Source organism: Scyliorhinus canicula, chromosome 1 (assembly GCF_902713615.1).
Source record: "Scyliorhinus canicula chromosome 1, sScyCan1.1, whole genome shotgun sequence".
NCBI classification, from domain to species: domain Eukaryota; kingdom Metazoa; phylum Chordata; class Chondrichthyes; order Carcharhiniformes; family Scyliorhinidae; genus Scyliorhinus; species Scyliorhinus canicula.
In genome coordinates, this window is record NC_052146.1 from 274,558,842 (window position 1) to 274,586,689 (window position 27,848).

Here is a 27,848-nt window from a genome sequence, read left to right on the forward strand (position 1 = left end):
GACACTGCATCAGTTCCTTATTGTGCACTCTGGATGGGTCGAATGGCCTACTTCTGCTCCTACATCCTATGGTCTTATTAATGATATTCCATAAAATCTTTGTCAAGTCAAGTAGCTTCTCCCATCAATCTCCGCCAACCACCTTTCCTATTTTTCTGGGTGGGAACGCTGCAAGATAACTAAGCCTAGATTGATCCATTGACGTTTTTGTCCAATATCCCACCAACAATTATTCATATCTACTTTTTTAAAATGGGAAAACAGGAATGTCTGACTGAGCATCCCACTTGAAACATTTTGGGGCTTTGGAGTTGATCAATAAATTAGAAGCAGATATGCTCCAGACTGGTAACCTGCATTCTCCAATGGAGAGCTGGAGACCTTAGTTGTGCTGTTGGCTCTTGCATCGCCTCACTTTCTGTCCAGTAACATAGGAGTAGGCACAGAGACTCAAGGGTTCAGAATACTGACTAAATGTTAAGAAACAACCAGCATGATAACCCGTTGTTGCAAAGGGCTGCACTTTATTTGATCACTGCTAAAGGTGTACTCACATTCAAGATCAGATGCAAAGTTGTACTGTCAACAGTGCATCAGTCAAAATTTGGGCAGATGGAATATAATGGGGAAAAATCTAACATTGTCCATTTTGACAGAAAGAATAGAAAAGTAGAATATTTAAATGTTGAGAGACTACGGAATGGTGCAGTACAGAGGGATCTGGGTTTCCTTGCACATGAATCACTAAAGGTTAGCATGCAGGTAAAAGTAAGTAGGAAAGTTAAAGGAATGTTGGCCTTTATTGCAAGCGTCATAGTGTATAAAAATGGGGGGATCTTGCTGCAACGGTATGAGGTATTTATTGATAAGACTTCATCTTCAATACCGTATACAAATTTGGCCACCGTATTTAAGGAGGGACATTCTTGCATTGGGAGCAGTTCAAAGACGTTCCATTAGGCTGATTTCTGGGATGAAGAGGTTTGTCTTATGATGGAAGGTTTAGCAGGCCGGGACTATTCTCAATGGAGTTTAGAAGAATGAAAGATGATATTGTTGAAACATGGATTCTGAGGGGGCTTGATAGGGTAGATGCTGAGATTACACGAAAATTAGTGGTGTGGTAAATAGTAAGGAGGAAAGCCTTAGATTACAGGATGAAGTTGATGGGTTGGACTAATGGGCAGACAGTGGCAATGGAATTTAACCCTGAAAAGTGTGAGGTGTTGCATTTTGGGAGGACTAACAAGGCAAGGGAATGTACAATGAAGTGCAGAGGGCCAGAGGAGTCTTGGGGTGCATGTCCAAAGATCCCCGAAAGTAACAGAACAGGTGGATAAGGTGGTTAAGAAGGCACATGGGATACTTGCCTTTATTAGTCAAGGCATAGAATATCAGAGTAGGGAGGTTATGATGGAGCTGTATATTAACTTAGACCACAGCTAGAGTTCTATGTGCAGTTCTGGTCACCACACTATAGGAAGGATGACACTAGAAAGATTACACTGGTAAGGGTGCAGAGGAGATTCACCAGGATATTGCCTGGGATGGAGTATTTCAGCTGACTGGTTATGCTGGGTGTTTTTCCATAGAGCAAAGAGTGCTGAGGGGGGAATCTCATCAAGGTGTCCAAAGTTATAAGATATAGATAGGGTAGATAGGAAGAAACTTCCCCCTTAGTAGAGGGGTTAATTAGGGCTTAGATTTAAGATAAGGGGCAGGAGATTTAGAGGAAATTCTTGTTCACCCAGAGGGTAGTGGGAATCTGGAACTGACTGTCTGAAAGGGTGGTAGGGGCAGGTACCCTCACAACATTTTAGACGCATTTAGATGACACTTGAAATCCCATAGCATATAAATATTGGAAAATGGGATTAGAATGACATGATGGGCTGAACGATCTCTATCTGTGCTGTAAAACTCTATGGGCACGATTCTCCTGAAAGGGAACACAATTCCCTAGCGAGTCGCGTGTTAAGTCGCGTGTTTCCTGGCACTAGCAGTGAATAATGGGCCTGAACGGGAACGCGTTTTGTACAGTGGGTAAGCTCTGCTCACCAGAACTCCGCATTGCAGCAAGAGATCAGGACACCATTTTTAAATGGCATCCCGATCTCTGAGGCCCCCGACTCCCCTCCCCAGCCCGAACACAGTATGGGAAGGTCCACATCCTCAACTAACACCCACGGCAGGCAACCCCAGCCCCATCGTGCACATGCAAAAATTGCCAGCTTGGTACCTTGGAAGTGCCAAGACTGGCACCCAGGTGGCACTGCCCTGCCCAAAGGACTTGTATGTGGGGGCCTCCGATCCCCTGGGAGATCCTCCCAAGTGCCATTATGTCTTGTCACCATTTGTGGGGACAAGTACCGACACTCACCCAAGGTCTCTGAGACAAAGGGTTTGAATCCCAAAGCCTCAAGCACCTTGGGAATTAGTGAGGCTAGCTGTCTCGCTCTAATACACAGATTTGCTAAAATGGGATTGGTCGGGATTCACATTGCAAGGCCTCGCAAGTTTGCCTTGGATCTCGCGAGAACAGCCAGGTAGATCCCTGGAGCAAGGTCTCCCGGCTTTCAATGGCCATGCTGCGCAGCGACGAGCTGCTTTTTGGGCGCAGCGTGGCTGTTGGATCACGCCCTGTGACTCTATGATGCTTTACCTCCTGGGAGAATCTAGAACTAAAGGACACAGTTTAAAAATCCCACTTAAGGCGGAATGAGGAGGAATTTCGTCTCTCAAGAGGGTTGTGGGTGTTTGAACTCTCTTGCCCAGACAGCAGCGGGGGCTGGACCAGTGAATATACTGAGTTAGACAGATTTTTGATTAGTGGAGTCCAGGGTTGTGGAGGACGAGTGAAAGTTAAGCCCGCATTGAGATAAGCCTTGACCAGGACCGGGCTTAAGGGGCCGAATGGTCTACTATTTCTGGTGTCCTCGTGTCCTAACAGAACTGAAATGATTTGGGAGCAAAAGGCGCGTTGCATCGTTACCAATAGTCAGTGGGCAGAAAATAAGCACAAGCATTTGTCAGCTCTGGATTGTGAGGGGCCACCGTCTCCGCCCGAGCGATCCAAACAAGAAGCTGTCACTCGCCTCATAATTGAGATCTCGCACTTGGATGATGTTGGGTTTGCCACTGTAGGTGAAGTAAAGGCTGCTTTCCTCCTCTAACGTACAGAACAGCTGATCGCTGAGCCGGCCCGGCTGATGTGAAAGGAAAGAGAGGGGGAAAACAATGTTAAAAAGGACGGCAAGACACAAAGTCACAACAGCCTGTGTGGCGGTGACTTGAGTTCACAGTCAGTCTGCGCTCTCTCCCAGCGCTCAAAACTCACCTCCACACTTTTGGACAGGCTGCTGTGGCGGCGACCCGACTGGCTGGACATGTGCTGCATGCTGAGGGAAGCGACTGTATGACAAATAAATAAATCGACCAACAGCAGCAAGGCTCAGAAGGAGACCACAGGTGCAGATGAGCAAGTGCCCTGGCCGTCTAGTCTGTCCCTTGCAGATGGATGGTGGGGGCAGGTTTTAAAGGAGCCGCTCAGCCCGCCCCTGTTACATGGAGCACCGCCTCAAACCAGCGGTCCAAGGGTTGCCTGTTGCTTTAAAACATCAGCAGTTCATTCACCCCCGACACAGCCGAGCTGACAGGGTGTGAGGGGGCGGGGGGAAGGGAGAAGACGTCGGAGATGCGTTGTTGCGACCATTTAATTTCATGTAAATGTACATTTCGTTGCTTTAATTATTGTAAACATTGTTAGGGTGAGGGTTTGTGTGTGTGTGAACGCGGATGTGTGCCGGAGTGAGGGGTGACATGAGCTGCTTGGAAGAATCAAGCGGTGGCGTTGTGCCTCCAGGAGAAGAGTTTGGCGACAGGGGCAGCGACGTGAGATGTGACGGTCAGACAGCAGCACCCGCTGATTCCCCGGGAAGAGCAGAAGCGGCCTGCACCGTCTGTGTAAATCACCTCGACTACACCGTCAGGTAAACGCAACCCCTTCTCCTAACTTTTTACTTTGCAGGGGATGGAGGTCAATAAATAAATCAAAAACCAAATCATGGCAAAAAGTGAAGTCCTGCTTTTCAAAGAAAACCAAACACTATTAATGCTGCAATTATATTTGAGGAGTAGATTTCTAAAAAAAATAAACGAGGTGATTGGAATTCTATTTAAATAAAACGTGACTGATAAATCCTGGGACTTTTACAGATTTTTTTCCTCACTAGCAATACCAAAAGTAAATGTACTTTCGTATTTAGAAAGTATTAAGATACAGAACGCCACAAGTTTAAAACTCTCCCCAATAAATAATTTTCTTCTCAATCGGGTACAGTATATTAACATTTTTTTATATTACGAGTTAACAAATGGCTAATAGTTTTAGTAAATAATGTGTTTTCTAATAAGTATGTTTTTAATCATATGACATTGTTAACAATAAACTGACAATTACGTGTCCATAATGCCATTTGTGTCGGATATAATCTTTATTCTCTAAAAGTTCAATAAAGCCCAATAAGCAGTTCATTTTCCAAAATCAGAAAGATAGATTGACATTTAGGTGTGAATGAGCGAGGCCCTTCATGACCTCAGAACATTACAAAACATTTCACCTCTAGTGAATAACTTTATTAATACTGGTGGTAGAAGGGGAGTACTCTGAATGTTAACCCACCTGTTCCATACAGATTTGGATTTGCTTGCTGTCCATTTCCAACATTTTCTGATTTAATTTCAAATTTGCAGCATTTTCAGTTTTCTTTTTTATATTTTTGTATAAGTATAATGGATGCTGGCTGCAATTATAGGGATATTTGGGGTGAGGGCCGATACCTGAATGCACTATTTGCTTGATGCCACCAAAAAGAGAGGAAAAAGTACATGCTGCTTCAGAAGTAATGAGTTGTTTTTACATATTAGGTGACGTCCAAAAAGTGTGTAATTGTATTGAGGATAGATCCTGCAGGAATTTTGCCTTGGTGGTTACTGACAATATGGAGGGATGTGCCCAAATGATGTTGATGTGCCAATGAAGAGCAAGACAGACATTTCCCAAAGTTTAATTCTGCACATTGCACATAGAAGGAACACATTTATCTCCTGCCCGTTGGATTCTCCGGATGCTGAATAGAACTTCACAGCCATTGAATTACTCAAGTTGTTGTAATGTGAACAAATGCTGGAAACCTGACTTTGAAATAAAACATGCTGAACTTGTAGCATGTTAGCATCTGAAGGAGAAAAACGGATTAATATTTCAGGTGTAATGTTTCATCAGAACTGGAATGGGCAAGGGCAGCATGGTTGGGCAGTGGTTAGCACTACTGCCTCACAGTGCTGAGGACCCGGGTTCAATCCTGGCCCCGGGTCACTGTCGGTGTAAAATTTGCACATTCTCCCCATGAGTTCATGCGTCTCACCCCCACAACCCAAAGGTATGCAGGGTAGGTGGATTGGGCATGTTAGATTACCCCTTAATTAGAAAAATGAAAAAAAAAAACTGGAATGGTCGGGCTGTCCAAATCACATTTAATAAAGTATTTTTATTTGATTAAAGGACCATTTCGAATGTTTCATTAAAGGACTTATTTGAACAAGTATTTGATGCCACACCATATTTAAAGGTACTTTCCAGTTGGTGTTAGAAAAACATATAAAACCAGAAATTAGGATAGATGGCAACAAGCTTCATCATAAAGATGTTTTTGAGAAGCGTTTTAAAGGAGAAGGAAGAAGAGATGACTAGTGACTGAATTTCAAAGATAGCTGAAAATTATGTCAATAATGGCAACAGGGGAAACAAATGGGAAAATGTACAAAAGGCTAGAGTCCGAGGAATGGATGTTCACTTTGTTTAGCACTAGATGTGATTGCAGCAAGAACTAACTAACGTAGGTCAACAAAGATTGGTAAGCAGGACTTAGTATAGGACAGCATTTGTACACCTGAAATTTAGCCAAGTAGGAGTTATAAAGAGTGAAGGATGAAAAGCCAACAAGAAGACCATTATATTGATTAATTCACAGGATGTTGCTGGCTAGGCTAGCACTTCTCGGCCATTAATTGCCATTGAGAACATTGGTGTAATCAAGACTGGAGATGACATAAGGATGTGCAGAATCAGGTTATCTGTGGCATAGGGGTTGAGTTAGGCGTTATTGCAGAGGTGGAAGTAAATGGTCTCTGATGCAATGGATATGAGTTCAGAAACTCTACTTAGGGTTGAGTAGGATGTTGAGGTTACAAATAGTTTATCTTGAAATAGTGATGGGGGAGAAGGGAATGGATCTACAGAAACGAAGCAGAGTTTATTGCAAGGGCTAAAGGTGAAAGTGCCAGTCTTTCCAATATTGTATTGAAGTAACTTGTTGCTACATAGTTTTCGCCACCCAGTAAAAATTCTGAATTAGCATGGAGGCATCTATAACATCTGCCCATTATTTCATACTTTTGTACCTTCTTATTGATGATGGGTACTGTTGTGCCTATTGGGACATCAGCCAATGGTTTTTGATTTCTTGGGGGATTTGAAGCTTCACCTGAAGTTTTAAATCCAGGTTCCTGAGAGTGTCCCGAAGGGACAGATTTCCCTCCCTACTTTGTTGACAATGAAAACGAAATCACACTTGTTAACATCGACTATTTTTCACTTCTGGTTATTTTGGTGATGATCCAGATAATACTTTGAGAATAATGGCGAGGCTAAGTGCTCGCCATTAATATGAAGTAAGATGACAGCAGGTTCGAAAGTCTGCACGTAGGCAGTTAAATGTGGAAATCCAGAATTTGCTGTCGCCCTGTTTCCCCACAGGCTGTGCTAAACGTGTATCTCACCAATAGACCTGGTATTAAAATCCATGTACCGGCATGTAGTTACCCAGTGGATTCCCACTAAATAAAGAAGAAAAAGTTGGGGCTGGGACGTAATAAAAAAGTTGGGGCTGGGACGTAATAAGTTATAATTACTTCCAAACACCCTTTCCAGCCCTGAAAGACTCTGCAAGTCTCGGTGAGGATTCTTAAATCTTCTAGGTTGAAGAACCATGCCATTGCTTGCCCTGAGCTCACTTACCACAGATCCCACTTTGTGGTTGTACCACTGGATTAGATGCCCAATGACAGCAAGTCTGGGAAAGGTCTCTGGGCAGCTGTCAGCACGATGAACACTTGAGTGTCATTCCTTCAACACTGACTACAAACTTTGGGCTGTAGAATTAGCATAGGTTTACACAGTTAACCACTGGATGTCTTAATTTGTCGTCAGCAGTGAATTGCCATGAGAAAATGTAGGTGGTAGAGAAATAGCATGAATGTTTACTGCAAAAGCTGTCAATGATTCCATGCTGGACAATTCCATCAAAATGTTCTGCAAATTTTATCACATATTTTGGAAATAAATAAGTGGATATTGGGTTCATTTTAAGTCCTCATTAATTTATCCAGTTCCTTTTGGTTATGGGACTAAATTCGGTACTAAATTGGCAATTTTACTTAGAGTGAATGATGGGAAATGGAAAAGTCTCCCATTGGTGCAATTTGAGGTCAGAGTGTAGAAGAGGGTGCTTTACCTTGTAGCTAAATTTGTGTCCTTGCCTTGGAATGCCAGAACTGGGTGCTTCAGGTCAACACACCCACTCTCCAGTCCTAAATTCCTCATGTTAATGAGCACAAAATTGACAAAATATGGTGATCAATAAGTAATTGAGCATCGTTTTTCCTCTTGAAAATTGTTAAAACTATATATGCCTTCATAAAATATTGTTTTTTAAAAGAGGGGAAATAAGGGCAGCACGGTAGCATGGTGGTTAGCATAAATGCTTCACAGCTCCAGGGTCCCAGGTTCAGTTCCCGGCTGGGTCACTGTCTGTGCGGAGTCTGCACGTCCTCCCCTTGTGTGCGTGGGTTTCCTCCGGGTGCTCCGGTTTCCTCCCACAGTCCAAAGATGTGCGGGTTAGGTGGATTGGCCATGCTAAATTGCCTGCAGTGTCCTAAAAAATAAGGTTAATGGGGTGGGTGGGGGGGGGGGGGGGGGTTTACTGATATAGGGTGGATACGTTGGCTTGAGTAGGGCGATCATTGCTCGGCACAACATCGAGGGCCGAAGGGCCTGTTCTGTGCTGTACTGTTCTATTCTAAAAAAACGTAATTGAGCAAAACACACAATCAGGGACCACTAATGATTGAAACTGCATCTATAATTAGCCCCTCACTCAAATTCCTATCTTCTTTTAGTGGGGGGAAATATGCAAACATATTCAAAAATAATGCAAATGGTGAGATTGGAAAATTTTAACAGCTTTGTGATCCCCCTCATCGTTCACTACTTTATGTTTAAAATTATGTTCTTTCAGTGAGAGAGTTGGGCCTTGGTGGGATGTTCAATCGTACAATAAAAAATGGACAAGGCATATCCTGAAAGATGTCTCGTTTTATGTGGAAAGTGGACAACTCATGGGAATTTTAGGAAATTCTGGTAATTAATGCAAATAGTTTGTTTTGTTCTTCAGATTTATGTTTAAATTTGCTTTTTATTTCCAATTTATTTCCTTGGTAGTGTCCCTTTAAATTGTTGTTCTGAATAGACAGATGCGGGTCACCATTATGCCCGCTCACTGTCATTAGTTGGGCAGTTGGCTAATGCCATGGCTGGGTTCAAAAGCCAAAGACAAATGCGCTGCAGAAACCTCTACTTCCCAACATGCCACAAGGTTCTCCCGTTATTAATGCGTTGCCAAGCCAAAACTCCCCCTCAATGTCTCAGATAGCTGGTACTTTGCTACGAGTTGACCTCTTATGGGTAAATTTAATTCACAACATATTACTAATTAACCCAATGTTGTCATCCATAATTTCAATCTCCCATGGAGGGCAGTGAGTTTTATTTCCAGTAGGTCTTCTCCATCATACAGTATTCTTCTAGACCAAGTGTGAGTTACTTTCAGCGCTAATCTGTAACATTTAAAATAATCAATTGCCACATAGCTGAGATCAGCTAACGCAGCGTAGATTGTGCAGTTAAGCTGAACGTTCCTGGTCTGGTAGCCATCGGGCATGTCTACCGTAATCAGAGCTTGGACAACCTAATGTAAGGTGCATAAAGGTTTTAATTATTTCACTGTTTATACTGTATACATAAAAAAATGATGTTTTGTTCTAATGTTGTAACGCCACGATTATGATATTATGTTTTAGGATCCGGAAAAACCACTTTGCTGGATGCAATTGCAGGAAGATTATGTAAGCAAACAAACCTACTGGGTGATATATATGTGAATGGGTGCAAACTTAAAAAGGAAGAATTTCATGACTGCTTTTCATATGTCCTACAGGTAATAATAGTGCAGTAATTCACTTAAACTGTAACTTGTAACAATATGCATTCTTCTGAACACTGAAAATTTGCAACACTGCAAATATTTTCAAGTATAGAACTGATTTTGTTTTCAATTTACATAGGGCTACATAGGATTTATGGCACAGAAACGGGTCATTTGACTCAACCAGTCTATGTCAGTGGACTCAAGTGCAAAATAAAGAAACCACCTTCCGTCAGCCAGCTTTTAAAAAGATTATTTCAAAAGTGGCATTGATGTAGTCTTCTCATATTCCTGAAAAAATGTTGAACTGTTCTGGAATGCTGGTGTCATGACACATTTAAAAAGTGGGCAAGAATGGGACTCATGCCACAAAGTGCGAAAAACATAATGCAGATACCTGCGATGTTGAATCAGTTGATCACATTCAGAGCAAAATATAGGATTCACCAGCATTTGTGGCAATTTGCAATAAAGCAGAAAAATTAATCATTAGCTGTTGCAGTTTATTGTCCAGCAACTCATAATAGAGAATGTATATGTGTGGAAGTCTGATGAGACTTGGGCTATTGTGATATTTTGAAGTTGAAGAGCTTATTGGTGCCCAAACTCTAAATCAGCACATAACATCGGGGCTCGCAATTCTTGGGCAAGATATTAGAATGAGTGCTGCCACATGTGCACTATCCCATCACCCTCCTCCAGCCATCACTCAGTCCCTCTACTGTACCGCCCACCCCACCTGCACACATATACACACACAAACAGGAATCATTCCTCAAGGAAAGGGAAAATACACCTGCGGTGAATTATGAAACAGACAGTGAATTAGACAGCAACGCCACATTTGATTTTCAAGGTGAACTCACTTTACTCCTTTTTCTTCTGCAGAATGACAATTTACTCAGCTACCTCACAGTGGAAGAAACACTGACTTACACTGCCCTGCTAGCATTACGTGGATGTTCTAATGCCATCAAAAAGAAGGTACCCTTGGTTTACCAGATGGAAAGTATTACACCCTCATCGTAGCGAGGCTATGGTAGACAGCAGATCACCGCGAATTTGGAGATACCTTGGGATGGGGGGTGTGGCAACTGGTTTGAGCCCCGACTGACCCTGCATCATCTGGCTCTGCCTGCCCTCGTGGCTCCCCGGTGCCTGCACCATTGTGTCAATGTCCTTGGTGATGCCCCTCAGTGAATGGAACATGCTCTGTAGCACCTCAGCAATGTCCACCTGCGACTGGGACAAGCTCCGCAGTGCCTCATCCATTTCCATCTGAGAGCGGGACATGTCCCACAGAACCTCATCAACGTCAGCCTGGTACCGGGTCACATACACCAGTGAGTCAAACATTCTGCCGAGACCGTCAGCCATGGCTGTCACCGACTGCGCGACACCGTGGACACCTTCACCAATGGTGCTGGCGGCATGCACCGGGCTTTCCCTGCGGTCGCCACTCGAGCAGTGTTGGCCTCGGTGCCATGCATTGCCGGCGACATCTCCTGCGCTTGCAGCCTCTGGGACTCCTCCAATCAGCTATGGATCTGCTGCAGTGTCGCTGACATCTCCCTCTGAATGTCCTGACCGCACCCTAACATCTCCATCAGCTCCGGGATACCTCTTCCATAGGTTCAGCTAGAGGCTGAGACCCAGCTGAGTCCTGGGAACCAGCAGACCTCCAACTGCTGTCTCACCTGGGGATTCCTGCCTCCACATGATGTGCATGTGCAGCAGTGTGGTGCTCACTAGATTGTGCCCCTGAATGTTCCCCACCGAGGTGTGTGTACCTGCGCTGGTGGAGAGTGGGGATGACAGCTGTGACACCTCGATTGTGTCTTCCTTGGAGCTCCCCTCTGAGGTGTTCTTCTGGGAGGCTGGAGAGGGGGCCACGCGGGATGGGGCCATGAGGAGATACAGAGAGGGCATCATTAGCCACACACCTGGCTCACAGTGGTGTGAGGCTGGGATGGGGGGTGGTGAAGGAAGAGTTGAAAGGATGGGGGAAGTGAATGGTGGGTTGGGGGCCACATGGGGAGTTGGGGTGCGTGGATGGCCACGTGTAGATGGAAAGGTCTCAGGGTATGGGGGCAGGTGATTGATGTTTACTCGTTTGTGCTGCCTGGTGTAGGTCGTTGACCTTTATCCGGCACTGGTGCCAGCCCTCCTGGTCACGCTCGCGTAGCTTACAGCCGCCACCTACTCATCCCAGGCAGCACTGGCTGCCCTGTGACTGACCCTCCAGGACCCTCAAGGGAACATTAAATCACTCCTGGCCTCCACTGCGTCTATGAACCTCCCTAGGTCTGCATCCCTGAAACTTGGAGCCGCTCTCTTTGGCACCCTTGTTGCTAGCTGGCTTGGGTTGGCTGAGCAAGTGCTGCTCAATTTTTGTTAACGAGGGGCTAGCGAGCGAGGTGCCGGTGAAGTCTGTGGGGCCTCGGGAAGTGGATCAATTAACGTTCAATAGTGTTGCCTGCCTTGCTCGGCCAAGCACCAGGAAGCTCGCGGGAGTTCCCACACTTAGAAACATTTTGGAAGAATCGTGACCAAGAGACCATGCTTCAGCGCTATCCTGTTTGATGACTTAAAACTTCAATTTACCTGATAAGTATATTACAAGACTAAGGTTGGCAATACAATTGAAACACAATGAAAAATGCATTAAATCTTGTATACCTGTGTCTACAGGTGAAGTCTGTCATGTTGGAGCTCAGTTTGAGTCATGTGGCCAATCACATGATTGGAGGCCGCGTCTTTCGGGGGATTTCTGGTGGTGAAAGACGTCGGGTCTCTATAGCAGCACAGCTCCTTCAAGATCCCAGTAAGACCATGATTAATTATAACTTTAATCCAATTTTGCTTTAATGAGTTCTAATTGTACCCTATTTGGGAGCGACTTGCATTTCCTGATTTCAGGCTGTCCAATTGAGACGGATTATACTGAAAATAATAAGTACCAGGTTTAACTACAAGCAGTCAGCTAATAGAATGGTTTATATCGTAGTTATGCAAAGACTTGTGATTACAAAGGATGTGATTACAAAGTGGTAATTTAGTTGAGGATTGTGAATTCAAATATGATGGGAGGATGGTTAGATTTTAGGCTCAACCCACAATGTTTGGTCACAGCTTGAATCTAATTCTGCATTTAAATGTGATTAACACTTGATTGTTTGATTTGTTTCCTTTTTACTAATTTAGCAATTATAATTCAAAATCAGCAACAAAAGTTTGTTGTTTGAAGTTTTTGTATCATATATAAGTGATTTTAAAAATATGCTATGGTTTTTATTTCAAATAGTAGTGCTATATTGACAAGAGGATTCTAACTTTTCTCTGGAATGCAATTTTTTAAATTGAAAGTTTTTGGTAAAAGGCCAAAGTTCAATTCTGCAATCTGATTACCATCGTACATGACTTGGATATTCTATGTACAGTTTATCTTAGATTTCATTAAATGTCATTCTGTTTTGTTTTAATCAGAAGTAATTTTACTCGATGAACCAACCACGGGCCTGGACAGTATGACATCCAACCAGATTATTCTCCTGCTTTCCAGACTAGCTCACAAAAATAGAATCGTCATCTTAACAATTCACCAACCTAGATCAGAACTTTTCAAGGTGAGCATGCTGTGAGTGTAATTGATTAAGCTTTGTCAAATTAAAGGCTTTGAAGGGTGAATGTGATCATACTACAAATGTATAACCTCTTTGCTTGGGTAGAGTAGTGCCTAAATGTACTATGAGGTATTGTGGGGAAAGAGTCTCCAGGAGCTTTGCGTAGCAAAAGCCTAAACTTGCAGTTTAGAAAAACAGTTTTGTTGCAAGTGGCCGCTAAAGAGAATCTCTTACAACTGAAAGACCCAATGCCGGACTAAATGCAATAATGCTAACCCCACCATCTCAAGAAAAACCCTTATCAGGAAAGTTGTTTTTGTTCAAACATAAGCCGATGTAAATCGACTGTTGTTTTAAAAAAAAAAAATTTAGAGTACCCAATTATATTTTTTCCAATTAAGGGGAAATTTAGCATGGCCAATCCACCTATCTGCAAATCTTCGGGTTGTGGGGGTGAGACCCACGCAGACTCAGGGAGAATGTGCAAACTCCACACGGACAGTGACCCAGGATCGAACAAGGGACCTTGGTGCCGTGAGGCAGCAGTGCTAACCACTGTGCCATTGTGCCGCCCAGATTGACCTGATGAGTGGTTTCTTTAATCTCTAACAAGTCATTCGAAGCTACATTTACTCCTGCAGTTTAGTTTACCTATGGTTATAAAAGCAGAACCAGAGTGTGCTGATCAAAGATCCTTCAATCTTCATGCATCCATCTCCCCATTTAATGGTCTTCTCCCTTCCAAATTCAGACTGATTAACAATCCCATAAAGAAGAAAACTCGGTCCCATGCTTCTGCATCTGGTAGATCTGCAATTATGGCCATCAAGAAGTAAACTCTGTACATTGGCTTCCAAGGTTAACATTGCTCAAATTGTCTTCCTGATGTGTAGACACAGATTTCCACAGGCCCAGGATCCCATTTCTGGGATACAGAAATATATTTTACAATGTAAACGCAGGAAGTCCATGCTGTTGTCCTGTCACTGGAACTGCAAAAGCACCAAATATAAAAGCACTTCAGTTGTAAATGGAGATCTGATGACAGCAACAAGACTCATGACAACTAGATCTCTAGTACTATTGGGTCTCTGGACTATGAAAACACCATCAATTGCATTCCATCTCCATCAAAATAAATCATTCTGGTAACGTAATCAGATAACTGAAAGCTACATAAGCAGATAAAAATAACATTGACTTGACCATGCTTCAATGTTTAATTAATTGGGCATTCAGATAATTATTTTTCTTCTGTTCAGATGAACATTCTGGTAGTAAAATCATACTCTGTTTCTTAACAATTTAAATGATAGGAGTTAAGTCAAATTAAAAGAACTTCAATTTATTCCCTAAGTTATGTTAATCTTTATTAAAATAATCTTTATTGTCACAAGTAGGCTTACATTAACAATGCAATTACCGTGAAAAGCCCCTAGTTGCCACATTCCGGCACCTGTTCGGATACACTGAAGGAGAATTCAGAATGTCAAAATTACCTAACAGCACGTCTTTCGGGACTTGTGGGAGGAAACCGGAGCACCCGGAGGAAACCCACGCAGACACGGGGAGAATGTGCAGACTCCACACAGACAGTGACCCAAGTTGGGAATTGAACCTGGGACCCTGGCGCTATGAAGCTACAGTGCTATCGTATATGGTTTTACTTATTGTGGATTCAACATGTATTGTCATATTTATTAATATTTTATACAAAGGTTGGATGGAGGAAAATTCATAAATCATTCAATAATTGTAATACTGCAGCTGTTTATACGATTAGTGTATGTTGTGTCTTTCACAATAAATAGTGGGATATTTAGCTCTTTAAAAATGATGACTGCTGTTTTGTAGGAGGAGGTTAGTGGCTTAAACAATTGGTAACAGCTTTAATGTGTTCCCAGAATTTTCAATGGAAAATGATGTCCTCAGAAGTTAAATAAACATTTTCTCAGAAGTTACCTACCTGAAAGCAATTACTTATATTTGTGTGATTAGCAAACGTGTTGCCCAAAGATGCAGCAGGCTTCAAAAAATCCTGAGACTTCAGAGTCCTCTTGTGAGATTGCGAGAGGTTTAATTTATGCATGGGATTTAAAACTCATTAAATAAAAAATGGAGGCCCAGACGGACGGAAAGCAAAATCCACAAGTGTAAAATCCAGGGCGTGTAGTAGGTATTATACATTATATAAATATCTATTGTATGTATAAATTATATATTAGTTACATTCCTATTGCCAGTCTGAGTATCAGAAAAACACAACTTGTTCCTTATATGGCCCGGGACTTTTAAAAATTGTTTACGCACCGACCTTACAATGTCTTAACTGACTTTCCAAATACTTGTGTAGATGGAATGCTAAAAGCTATATTAAGTATATCGAAAATAGACATCCTTTCATGAGGAGTATGATAGAGTAAACACGATTAGTGGAGGTCTGAAATTAAAAGTACAAAAATGTTCACAATGCTCAGTTACGATCTAAAAGAAAAAGACAAGTTTCCTTCCATTTTCTCTGCTTTTTGGGGGAGGTTTTACATGTTTAATATTCTCTTGTCCACAATTCTCAAGTTGTTTGACAGAATTGGCATAATGACCTGCGGGGAGTTGGTGTTTTGCGGTGGAACTGAAGAAATGGTAGAATTTTTCAGCGGCTGTGGTTATCAGTGTCCTGAATACTGCAACCCATTTGATTTATATGGTAGGTAATCGTTCTTGTATCTGATCCTTAGAAAAAGAGAAAGAAGCAGTTGAGGCTATTCCGTTGGATATTTTTAAGGCAAAGATAATGCGAGTCCGCCAGCGTGGGACATGGCGGACTCGCATCGTGGAGCAGCACCAAAAATGTAGGACCCCCGAGATCGTGTGCGCCCACGTGTCTGTGCCGCCTGATCGCTCCCCTGGCCGTCCATGAGACTCCCCGGCGAACGATCCCCCCCCGCCCTCACCAGGGCAGCCGCGACACTGTTTAAACACCGATGGTGTTTAAACCCACGCCGACGTGGATTCGGCCGGTTTCTTGGGGAGAATCGCAGGGGGGGGGGCCTCTGTCAATGGCCCCCTACCGACGCCGCGTAGTTTGCGTGTGAGAGACTCCCGAGCGATTCTCTGGAGTCTGGAAACCGGAGAATCGCGGGAGCGGCGCTGGTCCGAATTTCCAGTTTGGCGACCATTCTCCGCCCCCGCGCCAAACGCGATTTCGACATGGAGGCTCGGAGAATCCAGCCCAAGATTTTTGAACGGGAAAGGAATTAAGGGTTATGGTGAGCGGGCGGATAAGTGGAACTAAGTTCACAAAAAGATCTGCCATAACCTTATTGAATGCTCATGGGGCCAGGTGGCTTATTTCTGCTCCTACTTCCTGGGCGGGATTCTCCAACACTCTGTGCTGGAATTGTTCCCGGCGCGGGGGCGGAGAATAGCCATTCACATCGGAAATCCAGTGCGACGGCCCTTCCCCAATTCTCCACGGATCCGCCAGTCGCGCATGCGTGGTCGTGCTGTGCCGGTCGGGGGCTGTTGCAACAGGTCCTCGTGGCGATTCTCCGCGGTCGACCGGCCGAACTCCCAACGGCGTGGTTTACATCTGGTACCACCCGGCGGGAGCTCGGACCCGCGACCGCTCTGACGGTCCTGGTTGGGGCGCGGGGTGAATCTGACTCCCGGGGGGGGGGGGGGGGGGCCTCAGCGGGGGCCAGGCCCACGATCAGGGGCCACCGATTGGTGGGCCATCGTGATCTGTGGAACCTTCCTTACTCTGCTCGGGCCCGCTGTGTGGCTCCGCCATGTCGGCGGCGCCCGTGCCAAAGGGGGCCGCCACGTGCATGGGCCACCACGCGGTCTGGACAGCAGGGCCCCGCCGTCAGCCAGAGCTGCGGGACGCACGCCGGGGACCTGCTAGCCCCCCGGAAAACGGAGAATCACCCTGGACGTTCGAGGAAAAAGTCCGGAGTGATTCTCGCCCATTTTTTTTGGTGGGCGTGGGGACTTAGTCCCCAAAAGGGAAAACCCGCCCCTTATTCTTAAGTCATGAACTCTGCAAATCGGAGATCCAAACCACAAAGGGCCAAACTGGTTTAGCAGCTTTTAAAATAGAAAGATAGGCTGACATTTTTGGTCAGATTGTACAAATGATTCACCTTTTTGCTTTCGCAAATGTTATTTTCTGAGTTGTATAGTCTTTTAGTTATTCAAGAAACTTTAATACTAATGCCTTATCACCTTGAACAAAGAAAACTGTTCCAAGGTACTTCATAGCGTTGCAATCAAATAAAAATGGACATTAAGACAATGAGAGAGATATTAATAGATCAGCAAGGTCGGTTTCAAAGAAGATCTTAAAAATAGGCTGTGGGATGTGGGGAGACAGAAGGGAATTACAAAGTATGATGTCTATACAAATGAAAGCTCCGGTGGATGAGTGCTTTAGCAGCAGAAACAGGGATAGAGGTAGGCAACGTTACAGATGGGCTGATAATGGAGTTTATTTGAGGTTGTTTGTGGTTGGAGGGTGGTACAGTGGTTAGCACTGCTGCCTCACAGCGCCAGGATCCCTGATTCAAATCTGGCCTTGGGTGACTGTATGTGTGGAGTTTGCACTTTCTCCCGTGCCTGTGTGGGTTTCCTCTGGGTGCCCCAGTTTCCTCCCACAGTCCAAAGATGTGCATGTTAGATGGATTGACCATGACAAAATTACCCCTTAGTGTCCAGGGGTGTGCAGGTTTGGTGGGGTTAGTGTATTTAAAAAAAAAAATTTAGAATGCCCAATTCAATTTTTCCAATTAAGGGTGGTCAATCCGGTAGCATGGCAGCACGGTAGCATAGTTTCCTCCCACAGTCCAAAGATGTGCAGGTTAGGTGAATTGGCCAGGCTAAATTGCCCTCAGGGTCCAAAGTGCCCTTAGTGTTAGGTGGGGTTACTGGGTTATGGGGATAGGGTGGAGGTATGGGCTTGGGTAGGGTGCTCTTTCCAATAGCCGGTGCAGAACCGATGGGCCAAATGGCCTCCTTCTGCACTGTAAATTCTATGAAATCTATGAAATCCACCTACCCTGTACATCTTTGGGTTGTGGGGGCGAAACCCACGCAAACACAGGGAGAATATGCAAACTGCACACGGACAGTGACCCACAGCCGGGATCGAACCTGGGACCTCGGCATCGTGAGGCAGCAGTGCTAACCACTGTGCCACGGTGCTGCCCCGGGGTTACAGTGTTATGGGGGTAGGGCAGGAGAATGGGCACGATTCTCTTTGAGAGGGTCGGTGCAGACCCAATTGGCCGAATAGCATCCTCCTGCACTGTAGGAATTCTATATTCTATAAGGTTTGAGAACGAGAGGGTACAGGTTTAAAATAATTGGCAAAAGAAACGCAAGCAATATGAGAAAAAAACTTTTTCATGCAGCAAGTGGTTAAGATCTGGAACATATTGCCTAAGAGTGAGATGGAGGAAGGCTTAATCAAAGCTTTCAGAAGGGAATTTGAGTATTATCTGCAAAGGATGAATGTACAGGGTTCCAGGGAGAAGGCGGGAGAATGCCACTAAGTTAATTCCTTATTCAGAGAGCCGGTGCAGACACAATGAGTTGATTGACCTCCGTCTGCACTGTAACAATTCTGTGGTTCTGTAAGCTCAGCTTCTGGTTGAAGAGGACATTGGGATTGCAAACTGTCTTGCTAGCATGGGAGGGGCGTACCATGTTGCAAGAGTAGAGAGTTCAAGCATGCATTCAACCTTTTTCTGGGCCTGGATATTTACCTTTGGGATGTGTTTTGAGGTGTTTTAGTACTTCAAACGCAAGTGCAAGATGTTTCCCTCCACCATTTATTTATTTCCCTTCGCTCTTAGCATCCTGGGCCACACAATTACTTAGTCAAGAGAATAATTGGCCCAATGCTAAGACTTGGTGATTGTCATGATAAGGTGCTATTAAGAACTTGGGTCCAGAAATGGAGTCCAAGATGTAGCAGGCATTTTAGGGGTTAAGCAGACTGAGGGAAAAGACTGCTAGCAGTAGAGTCAGAGGGATATGTCCTCAGCCTGAATTACCTTGTTCCATTCAGACTTAACCTTAGTGGAAATACAAGGGATGTCCTGGATCAGCCAGATGATCCACTCAAGTTCCATTCTCATTCGGGACAACTTTGTTTGACAAGCCATTATTCCAGCACATAATTTGATGACCTATTTGTTCGTCAATGGAAGATCAGTTGCGTATGAATGGCATATCTCTGTCCTTTGTAGAAATGGGAATAGGAAATAAGACAGCCAAGATAACAATAATGGATTCAAGTCTGGCCTTTTTTTGAGGGGTGGACAGGCTTTGGAAAAGGGTTTGGAACAAATGTCCCTAACAGCAGAAAAATTGCTTTGTAAATGCAAGTATTGTCATTGTTTGTTTGTGTAAGTGGAGCAAAAGCTACATGCTCATGTGCAGTGTTGTTTAATGGGAACTAATGTGTTACAGTTAAGAAACGTTATTTAGCACTGTTAGTGTTAAAGGTGAAGTAAAAGTTTAAATATTGCTTTCTTTTCTTTTGTTTTAATAAAGTTTGTTTATAAAATAACCAAGCCCTGTTTCTTACATTATCATTCCTGGAACATATTGATCTTTCCGCTCCATCTTAAAACTTAAAGAAAGTTATATCTGGTCCAGTCTCTTAGCCACTGTTGAGAGCTGACCAGGCATCCGTAATAGTGATTTTTGTCTTTTCGTTGATTTTTCTCACGCTCTCCTTATGAGTGGGGAATTGGGGGAAAAGGAAAGGGGGTTAACCCAAGAAAGCAGAACGTTCTGTGAAAGTATTAACAGCCTAATGACTAAACTGGCTGAATGGTATCTGCTTTAGGTTGATGAACTTTAGATTTTTTCCCACCCGTGCATCCATAATTCTAAGGTTTCTGCACTTTCAATTACATTTTCAAACTCTAAATTCTTGTTGAAAATTGTTTCCCATGCACAAGAAGATGTAACAGGCTTGATATCAACTTGTTTGAAATAAACTGAACACATTTGGAAAAACATTTGCACATCGATTAATTTGCTCATGTTAATGTTTGCAGTGGATCTGACTTCTGTCGACACCAGAAACAAGGAGAGAGAGATTGAGACTTACAGTAGAGTCCAAGAAATTTCATTCTCATTCCGAAATTCAAAAATATTTAATAACGCACTGGAGAATATTAAAGCAGCAAAGCGAATAAAAAAATCATCATCCATTCCTTTCAAGAGCAGAGCATCTCCAAACACAGCTGTTAAACTCTGGGTACTGATCAGGTATACCTGTAGCAACAGCCTACATTTATATTTTACAATGCATATATCATCTAATTTTAAATAGATTCAATATCAAGATCGTACAGATTTCGAGATTTCAGTAGTGAGAGATGAAGGACAGGGCTTTTCCTGTGGGCTTAAGGACCTCAATGTGAGGTTTAAATGTGGGTCAGAAGCTCCCAGACTGTGGTGATGGTGGGATTTAAGCCCAGGATCCAGAGCATTGCTCTAGGTTTGTGGTCTCTTCCATCAGGAAAGTCACTTACCTGCTATTTTTCCCAAATTCACAGAAGGAGGGCTCACTGTTTAAATAAGGTCAGTGGATGTGTCAAAGCTGGTTGGCCAACAAGGGGCACTCCAGCTAGGAAGTATCATCATCTGCCATGACAATTAGCGAGGGAGTGGGCACCTCAAAATAGATGCTGATGAAAACTTTTTTAAAGATTAACAAGATTTTTTTAAAATTGTTTTTGGGGTGTGCCTATTGCTGGCAGGGTCAGCATCCTTAATTGCCCTTGAGAAGGTGATGGTAAACCACCTTCTTGAACCATTCAAAGTCATGTCTCGTAACTACACGCACAGTGCTTTTTACTGAGCAGTTTCCATCACCAATTTCAGAGGACAGTTAAGAGTTAATCACATTGGTATAGATCTGGAGTCACATGTCGGCCAGACTGGGTAAGAATGGCAGATTTCCTCTCCAGCTTGCTGTTAGTGAACCGGATGGTTTTGGATGACAATCCAGTAGTTTCATTATCATTATTAATTAGACTGGTTAATTAATGATGAATTATATTAAAATTCCTCCAGCTTCTGTGGTGGGATTTGAACTCGGGTCCCTGGCGTAATAATCCTGGCCACTGGATTGCTCGTTCAATGATATTACCTCTATGCTACTATCCCCCTTACTTATTATTTGTTCAGGTCCAATAACATAACCGCAACACCATCGCAGTATAATGTAGAATTATAATAATCTTTATTAGTGTCACAAGTAGACTTACATTAATACTGCAATGAAGTTACTGTGAAAATCCCCTAGTCACCGCACTCCGGCGCCTGTTCGGGTTCACTGAGGGAGAATTCAGAATGTCCAATTCACCTATTAAGCACGTCTTTCGGGACTTGTGGGAGGAAACCGGAGCACCTGGAGGAAACCCACGCAGACATGAGGAGAACATGCAGACTCCGTACAGAGTGACCCAAGCCGGGAATCGAACCTCGGTCACTGGAGCTGTGAAGCAACTGCAACAGTGTTGATCACTGTGCTACCATGCCACCAGAATTGACCTGTGTATGCAGCTCTTTTTATACAAATTAACAAGAATATACTTCATTATATCAAAAAACATGAATCTTACCGAACAAAGTATACATACTTAGATTTTTTTTGTTACTTGGGGGTGAATGGTAGAGAATGACTTTGTTTATTCACAGCCTATGTGTTGAGTTGGGGAACAAACTACCAAAAGAAAGACAGAGGTCCAGAGTGAAATCAATCCATGTCACTCTTGCTGAGCTTCTACCGGCCGTTGAGATTTTCTGTTCCTGCCAGCAGTGCACCCCCGCTCCCCTCCCCCATTTCCTTGGTGGCGTGGGATGGTTTCAATGGGAAATTTCATTGTCAAGTTGCAGGAATAGAGAACCCCGTCGCCAGCAAACGCCGCTGCCAAAAAAACACCCGGCTGGTGGACCAGGAATTCCAGCCTTATACTTCTGTCTTATTTACCCTACTGTAGTATGCCCATGGATGGTGCTGCAATGGGGTAAGGGGAGGAATGCAGAGCTGACATGTTGTGGACTGCCAGCCGATGCATTAGAACACGCTAATCGCCCAGTTCCCTTTCCCCTCCTGTGAGGAATTGGTAGTTTGTCCTTCGCTTTGACCCTTCCACACAGCTAGGGATTCAACAAGATGCCAATTATTGGTATAAACCTGTTCCATACCAGAGTGCCATCATCCACTTAGGAAAGTACAATTTGTTAAAAATTGAGGGTCGAGAACAGATGTATTAATATCTTTAACAAAATATAAATTCCCAGCCCATTAAATAATTGTCTACAAGGTGTACTGTTTGTACTTCTCAGTAAAAATTAGGTTTTGCATTCTTTAGTAGTATATTTGCTCACTTTTAAGTAAGATAACCTATTGCTTCTCATTCTCTTTGCAGACGAATTGCACGGAATTTATCCAGAAACAAGACTGGGATTATTATGCGTCTCTTCCAAAATCTGCTCTATGGTCTGTTTGTAGTGTTTTTTTTGATGAAGCTGAATAGTGATCCAGCAAAAGGTGCAGTGCAAGACCGAATTGGGGTAATCTACCAAAGTATAGGCGCCTCACCCTATACTGGGATGCTGAATGCTGTTGCTTTATGTACGTCAGTAATCATGTTTTGGTTTATAGCTTTATAAATAGTCCATTTAACATGAAAAAATAGGTGGCATGATGATAAAAATAAATTGTGCTTTCAAAGTCTTCAGTGCAAAATAAATTCTGGGGAGTAACGAAAGGACCAAATGTTGTTTGTAGCTCTTTCATCAGTTCATAGCCAGCTCATATGGTACAGAACACCCTCAGATATAAATGGCCCTCTCTGTAATCCACACCACGTACGTTGAGGGGTAGATTTCAGAGGTCTGGCAGCTGTACAGAAATTGCTCACATGCAAGTATTTTAAAATAAATATTCAGTGGTCTTTTCGTTACTTAAAAATTCTGTAAGGTAGTACGTACAAGTCTGAACTGCTTGTTTATTTTCGTAAAATTTATATTTCAATGATATTTACCTTCTTTATAAAAACTTCAGACCCTTCATTACGAGCTGTTGGCGATCAGGAAAGTTCAGATGGTCTGTATCAGAAATGGCTGATGTTGGTGGCTTATATCATCCACATCATTCCCTTCAGCATCGTCAGCGTGGCTATTTTCAGCTTCTTTGTCTACTGGTAAGACTTGTTTTACCAATCACAGGAACATTTTAGATTGAGTGTGCTGTGCCAGCACAGAAGAAGTAACCTGAAGTAAAAAAATAGTGGTTTATTTCAGTAAGGTTCATATAATAGAAATTTGTTTTTTACTTTAGTATTGATGTTTGTTACTTTACATTCTTTAAATATACAATGTACTATTAATTTCCCAAATCGTGTTGAGTAACAGATAAAGAATCCACATTTACTAAAGGATATAAAGCAAGCTGTCACACAAAATTACATCATAATTACAGTAACAGGACTGTCTTGGATTTATTGAAGAACCTTTGAATGTAACATTTTCCCCAGCTGCTTTTTCAGCTCACAAAAAAGTTAATGAATGCTGCATCTTTAGACTAATGGTACAAAAGAAATAGATTGCCATAGCATGTGGGTCTGATGCAAGATTAACAGAGGTTTATAGATTTTCACTCCACAAGGTTTGATACTAGACTGGGCAAAAGCCCTCAAAGTTGCCGATGGGGGTCACATAAGTCAAATGACTGTTCTTAAAAAGACATTGCGCACAACTACAATAATCTACATCTATAACGTCCCTCCCTCTTTACTTCTAAGGTCCAATGCAACTAATAAGTAGTATTTTAACAAAGTCATTTACATCTACATACAAGTGCAGGCATCATATTATTGCATTGTAGTAACACTGTCAATAAGATAGATGATCAGGTGGGCATCTATTTCTGGTTGGTTGCCTGCCCACTTCCGGGACTTTGTAATTCTTGACCTTAGATGTACTTTCAGGTTCTCTGGTAGATATCTCTATCCTGGAAGGTGTTAAAGCCTCTTTTTCCAAGGGAAACCTAGTATAGTAGTAGTGGTACTTCTGATACAACCTCTTTTTATGATAATAATAATCTTTGTTGTAACAAGTAAGCTTACATTGCAATGAATTTACTGTGCAAATCCCCTAGTTGCCACATACTGGCAGCTGTTCAGGTACACAGAGGGAGAATTCAGAATGTTCAAATTGCCTAACAGCACATATTTCGGGACTAGTGGGAGGAAACCAGAGCATCCGGAGGAAACCCACACAGACACGGGGAGAACGTGCAGACTCCACACAGACAGTGACCCAGCCGGGAATTGAACCTGGGACCCTGGCGCTGTGAACCCACAGTCCTAACCACTGTGCAACCGAGCTGCCCAACTTCTGTAGATGAACGAGAAGTTGTACAATCAGATAGAACAGAGACCATTAACACTTGAGGTGATTCTGGCACTGGCACGCTAACTTGTGTTGAGATCAATTCATCCGCCTGGCGTCTCCAAATGAGTTTGTCTGTCATTTGGACCATGTAGGCTATTGGACCAGTCTGAGCCAATGCCATCGCAGGGACCCACTTCTCACTAGTGAAATAGTTACGTGCTAACACTTGTTCTCCTTGTTGAAACGAGCACTTCCTTGTGCTACTTTCTCATCTCAAGATCTGTGACTGCAGGTTTCACTCTACTATATCAAATGTCTCCACTGGCAAGAGTAAATCAAAGCTAGTCCTCAGTTTTCTTTTTATCAATAACAAAACTGGTGAACTTGTATTATTGCATGCGTCAAATTTAGATATGTTGCTAAAAACCTGTTCACACGGCGATGAAGTGAACCTTGGTCTTTAGAAGCTTTCAATGCATGCTTCAAGGACTGGACAAACCTTTCGGCTAAACCATTCATGGATGAATGATAAGGTGCTGGTTTAATATGTTGAACTCCACACATCTTTAAGTAGTCTTCGACCATTGTTGCTCACGATCTGCTCGGGTTTTCCGAATCTCGCAACGGTTTCTCTTTTTTTTTATAAATTAAGAGTACCCAATTTTTTTTTCCAATTAAGGGGCAATTTAGCGTGGTCAATCTATCTAGCCTACGCATCTTTGGGTTGTGGTGGTTAAACTCGTGCAGACACGGGGAGAATGTGCAAATTCCACACAGACGGTGACCCGGGAAGGAATCAAACCCGGGTCCACAGCGCTGTAGGCAGCAGTGCTGACATTATTCCAAAAAGCAATCTCTTGTAGTGCAATAGGTCTTTGCAAGTGAAGAGCTGTACAATGGATGGCTGATTCCACAGTGTGCATTTTACACTAATGACTAAAAGTAGAAACATCCTCAATGGCCAAAAGTAGAAACATCCTCAATGAATTGACCAAATTCTCTCCTAAAATGTTTAATTTCTTTTTGAGAAAACATGTAAAAATACTTCACATATTGTTTCCATGTGAACTCAAAATTTACCTTGCTTATAATTATGGGGCTGGATTTTATTTTGGGTACCATAAGCGATTTGGATGCAAATAGGGGCCAAAACTGAGTGGTCATTTATATTTCCTAGCGTTTCCACTCAACCATATTTGTGTATCATCAGAAGCTAAATCTACCACCAACATTTGGGCAGCATTGTAAAACGTAATTTTGTTGTAAAAAGTATTCCTTAATATATTTAAGAGTGCTGTGTGTAGTTTGTTTAGTGCAGCTGAAAATTGATTTATCACACATGAAATAATAATTTTAATCTGATTTTAAGTGATTAAAAATGATTTTTTAAATATAAAGAACCATTTCTGCTGGTTTTATTGGGGTACAGTAGCAGGTTTCTTAGTGAATTAAAATGAAATTAATTTCAAAAACTTTGGCACTTATAAAAAAAACCCAGCTAAACCTTCGAGTTTTCTCAAATAGGTGCAATTAGTGGAAACCTCCAGCGGGTGTGGCCAGTTTTGTGGCCATGCCTGGCCTTTAGTGCCATTTTATTTATTAGCCAGCGCAAAAGATTGTGAAAACTCAATTTGCACGGGTCACAACTTCTGCAGGAAATTCCTTAATCTTTTAAACTGGTCTAATCAACTTTGGGCAATTTACAGCAATGGAATCATCGCAATTGGAGCTAAAACCTCCGACCAAAATGTTTTGCCGATTTGCAACAAAATGGCTTTCCAAAGGATACAGAAGGCAGAGTGCAAGTACCAAGAGGATGAGGGATGACGAAGAAGTCTGAAAATTCAACCTAGATAGAAGTTGGTTGATCATTTCTTCTCAACTATGTGAAATGCAACTATTACGTCAAAGTATATATGCAAGGCTTAAATGAAAATGAGTGATAGCAAATTTAGAATAGGTATCAAAAATAAACCACTTGGCTCGTTCAAAATACAGTTGTGCTTGAGAGATAAGCTTGCTGACCCATTCTTCACCCTATCTTTTCCTCTGTTTCAATTTCCCACACAGATTTGTGTAGACTAAACAGTTTGTTGTGTTATGTACTCTGGGATAACACAGGCTGCAACTGGATGCAGCTTTAACCAGAAGATACTCCAGACCTTGAAGTTAGTTCAATCTGATTTATTGAACCAGTAGCACAGTTAGCACAGTTCTCTTGAGTTCTACTCTCTGCTACCCTAAGTGTGGTTACTCTCTCTGACTGAACCAGACTAGCTCTTAGCCACGTGCTGGAGGTGTGATGCTGTAAATACATTGACTCACTTTGTAGCTGTTTATCAATGGAAAGAAGCGGAGTGTGAGTGCCTTGTGCCTTTTATAGTGAGATACCACCCGAGTGTCTCTGTGTTCATTAGCTGCCTGTCTGTACCTGTCTGTATATCATTATCTGCATGTCTGCATATCATGACACTATATGGATTTTACTTCTGCAAATGTTAGCAATAGATAGGACAACGTTATTTGAATTGTCTGCCTTTGTTTTTCAGGACTTTGGGATTATTTCCATTGTGGGAGCGTTTTGGCTGTTTCTTTGCTGTACTTATCGTGCCACATCTAGTTGGTGAACTTCTGACGCTAATCCTACTCGGTGTTGTTCAGAATCCAAACATCGTAAATAGTGCTGTTGCTTTAATTAATGTAGCAGGAATTCTACTTGGGTCAGGTTTCTTAAGGTGAGAAGTTTTGGAATGCAGAACATGACCCCGATAGCTTTGTTGCAAGCAGGATATTCTGTTATGTATGATGGTGCTTTATATCATAAACCATAGGATTCTACCATTAAGGGGAAGCTTTGTGTGACCTGTCCTTTAAATCTAATTGTTATCACAATTAGGTGTTAATTGTGGACAAATTAGAACTAAATTTACTGTCCCCTGTCATGGAAATGGGAAGGTGGTGGGTTGAAAATGCATTGCACCACCACTCTCGGTATGCACACTGCTATTTTTCGAGGGGAGTTAGGAAAGCAGAGCATGTGCCTGTCTTTTTCAGTCCTTCTTTCAATATGCAACATGCTTGTATTTAATGTAGGGTCCAATGCAATTTTAAGGTACATTGAGTGCGGGCATTGCGTATACTAACCAGCAATCCTTAAAGGAACTGACATTTTGCTAAAAGTTGTTTTCATTCCAGTTTCTGGCATTTCCTTGTGTGCTCTGCCTTTCATGTGCCTAAGAGTAAAAAATGTGAAGTGAGTTATATCATCTTATTTGCTTGTGGTAATTGAAAGCAAACCTTCTGAAAATATGGCTGCTCCCAAGCACAGTTAAAAAACTGCCATTTCTACCTGACAATAGGGAAAATTGCCCAGGTATGATTTGTCCACAAAATGCAGGACAAATCCAATCTGGCCAGTTACCAGCCCGTCAGTATACTTTCAATCACCAGCTAGATAATGGAAGGTGTAATCCACAATTCT

General features: G+C 42.7%; 2 protein-coding genes across 6 annotated transcripts in view; one reads left to right on the forward strand and one right to left on the reverse strand.

The window, feature by feature from the left end:
* The window catches only part of abcg8 (ATP-binding cassette, sub-family G (WHITE), member 8), an 80,250-nt gene extending 57,116 nt beyond the window's left edge, over positions 1–23,134 (reverse strand). Inside the window, exons 1-2 of one of the 3 annotated variants that reach the window (XM_038813586.1) lie at positions 23,017–23,134; positions 3,096–3,206 (exon numbers count right to left, since the gene is read on the reverse strand). Coding sequence is in view for 2 of the 3 variants with exons in the window: in XM_038813567.1 (XP_038669495.1) it covers positions 3,096–3,206; positions 3,338–3,397 (171 nt within the window). In the remaining variant the exon portion in view is untranslated. Of the gene's footprint in view, positions 1–3,095; positions 3,207–3,337; positions 3,527–23,016 lie in introns of those variants that run through there. The other 2 variants (XM_038813567.1, XM_038813576.1) reach the window with 2 other exon arrangements.
* The window catches only part of abcg5 (ATP-binding cassette, sub-family G (WHITE), member 5), a 38,602-nt gene continuing 14,347 nt past the window's right edge, over positions 3,594–27,848 (forward strand). Inside the window, exons 1-12 of one of the 3 annotated variants that reach the window (XM_038813615.1) lie at positions 3,594–3,989; positions 5,564–5,630; positions 8,358–8,479; positions 9,199–9,335; positions 10,212–10,307; positions 12,015–12,147; positions 12,810–12,949; positions 15,521–15,650; positions 20,014–20,227; positions 22,399–22,604; positions 23,037–23,175; positions 26,917–27,102. In XM_038813615.1, coding sequence (XP_038669543.1) covers positions 8,458–8,479; positions 9,199–9,335; positions 10,212–10,307; positions 12,015–12,147; positions 12,810–12,949; positions 15,521–15,650; positions 20,014–20,227; positions 22,399–22,604; positions 23,037–23,175; positions 26,917–27,102 — 1,403 coding nt within the window. In that variant the 5' untranslated portion in view covers positions 3,594–3,989; positions 5,564–5,630; positions 8,358–8,457. The remainder of the gene's footprint in view (positions 3,990–5,563; positions 5,631–8,357; positions 8,480–9,198; positions 9,336–10,211; positions 10,308–12,014; positions 12,148–12,809; positions 12,950–15,520; positions 15,651–20,013; positions 20,228–22,398; positions 22,605–23,036; positions 23,176–26,916; positions 27,103–27,848) is intronic. The other 2 variants (XM_038813599.1, XM_038813608.1) reach the window with 2 other exon arrangements.